Source organism: Sinocyclocheilus rhinocerous, unplaced genomic scaffold (assembly GCF_001515625.1).
Source record: "Sinocyclocheilus rhinocerous isolate Xijiao unplaced genomic scaffold, SAMN03320098_v1.1 scaffold1605, whole genome shotgun sequence".
Lineage (NCBI taxonomy): Eukaryota > Metazoa > Chordata > Actinopteri > Cypriniformes > Cyprinidae > Sinocyclocheilus > Sinocyclocheilus rhinocerous.
The window spans coordinates 82,786-84,301 of NW_015627373.1; the positions used below are offsets into that span (position 1 = coordinate 82,786).

At 36.7% G+C, this 1,516-nt stretch overlaps 1 protein-coding gene across 8 annotated transcripts in view; it reads right to left on the minus strand.

The window, feature by feature from the left end:
- Positions 1 to 1,516, minus strand: part of lingo1a (leucine rich repeat and Ig domain containing 1a) — an 81,992-nt gene that overhangs the window by 17,926 nt on the left and 62,550 nt on the right. The window contains exon 1 of one of the 8 annotated variants that reach the window (XM_016537330.1): positions 1,134 to 1,283. The exons of 5 other annotated variants lie outside the window; for them this stretch is intronic. Coding sequence is in view for 1 of the 3 variants with exons in the window: in XM_016537281.1 (XP_016392767.1) it covers positions 641 to 775 (135 nt within the window). In the remaining 2 variants the exon portion in view is untranslated. Of the gene's footprint in view, positions 1 to 640; positions 856 to 929; positions 1,105 to 1,133; positions 1,284 to 1,516 lie in introns of those variants that run through there. 2 more of the 8 variants (XM_016537325.1, XM_016537281.1) reach the window with 2 other exon arrangements.

Below are 1,516 nucleotides of genomic sequence, written 5' to 3' on the forward strand. Positions count from 1 at the left end.
TAAAAAGCCTTTTTCCAAAAGGTACATCTGGAAAAAGGGGGGTCGTCTTATAATCAGGGCCGTCTTATATTCGGGCCAATACGGTAATATATAAAATGTCTGAATACTTGGCTTAATTTTCTCAATGACTAAAATGATGAATATGATGAATTTTTGACTAAATATTGAATACATTTGATTAAATTATATTTATTAAAACATATTAGAATGATTTCTGAAGGATCATGTGACACTGAAGACTGGAGTAATGATGCTGAAAATTCAGCTTTGCATCACAGGAATAAATTACATTTTAAAATATATTTAAATAGAAAACAGTTATTTTGAATGGTAAAAATATTTACTCTTTTTACTGCATTTTTGATCAAATAAAATGCAACCTTTGTGAGCATAAAAGACTTCTTTCAAAAACATGAAATAAATCTCAGTGACCCAAGCTTTTGAACAGTATGCTAGAATGTGTCAGCAACATTTTTAAGGCGGGGCTTAGTGAAAGTGACTACAAAAAAAATTGAATACGGCCCCTTTAAGACAGCTCTGACACACCTCCTCATCTGATGTTCTCTTGGAAACATGAATTATCTGAACTGATGCTCTTGCGCGGATCTAGGCTAACTGCTGGTGCTATTGGCATATTTACCTCACGCAGTAAATCCAGAAGGACTGCTGATGAATAAACAAATCCAATTAAAGGAAGCGTTAGCCTGGGAATGCTTACCTCAGCCTCTTTAACACACACACGCACCTTAATCGGAACTTTAAGCAGCATCACCATTGAGCATCACTGCACGACTTCACTGTCCTGAAGAAATTATAACCACTCTGAACTCAGATCACTAATGCCAATCACCTCAAAGATACACACACAAACACACGTAGACATACCCATTACATTGTACATTCAAACACGTACATGTACACACACAAACCTGATGGGTGTTGCCATCTCATTTAGCAAGCAAAACCAGCTGCTGAGCTTCCATCAATCTACTGGCCTGAGAAGAATACTGATTACACACACACACACACACAATGCAATCTGGTTTCCAACACAAGGACACACACACACACACACACACACACAAACACTTGAAAATACATTAACAGGCTATGGCTGTTTGAGAAGTACTCACACTCTCTGCCTCAGATCTGCATGTTAACAGAAGCCCCGCCCACAGCCATAATACAAGCACCGCCCACCTTTACAATTCAAAACTTCCTGCAGTGAGAAAATAAGCACTACCATATTACAATACAAGCTCCGCCAACATTCAAAATTCATGCGCACAATTCGGAATGTGACAACAGTGGCAGTTTATGCAAAAGATATCGCATAAACAGACAAAATGATAACCATGAACCTGCAGAACCAATGGCACATCCAAATAGTTCTATAATAATTTTGGGAAAACATTTTAGTCAAACTGCATTAGGCTATATGTACATCTAGAAATTAAAAGTCTGCATTTAACCATGAAATTTATAACATGATTTTTCATGTAAAAATAACAATAAA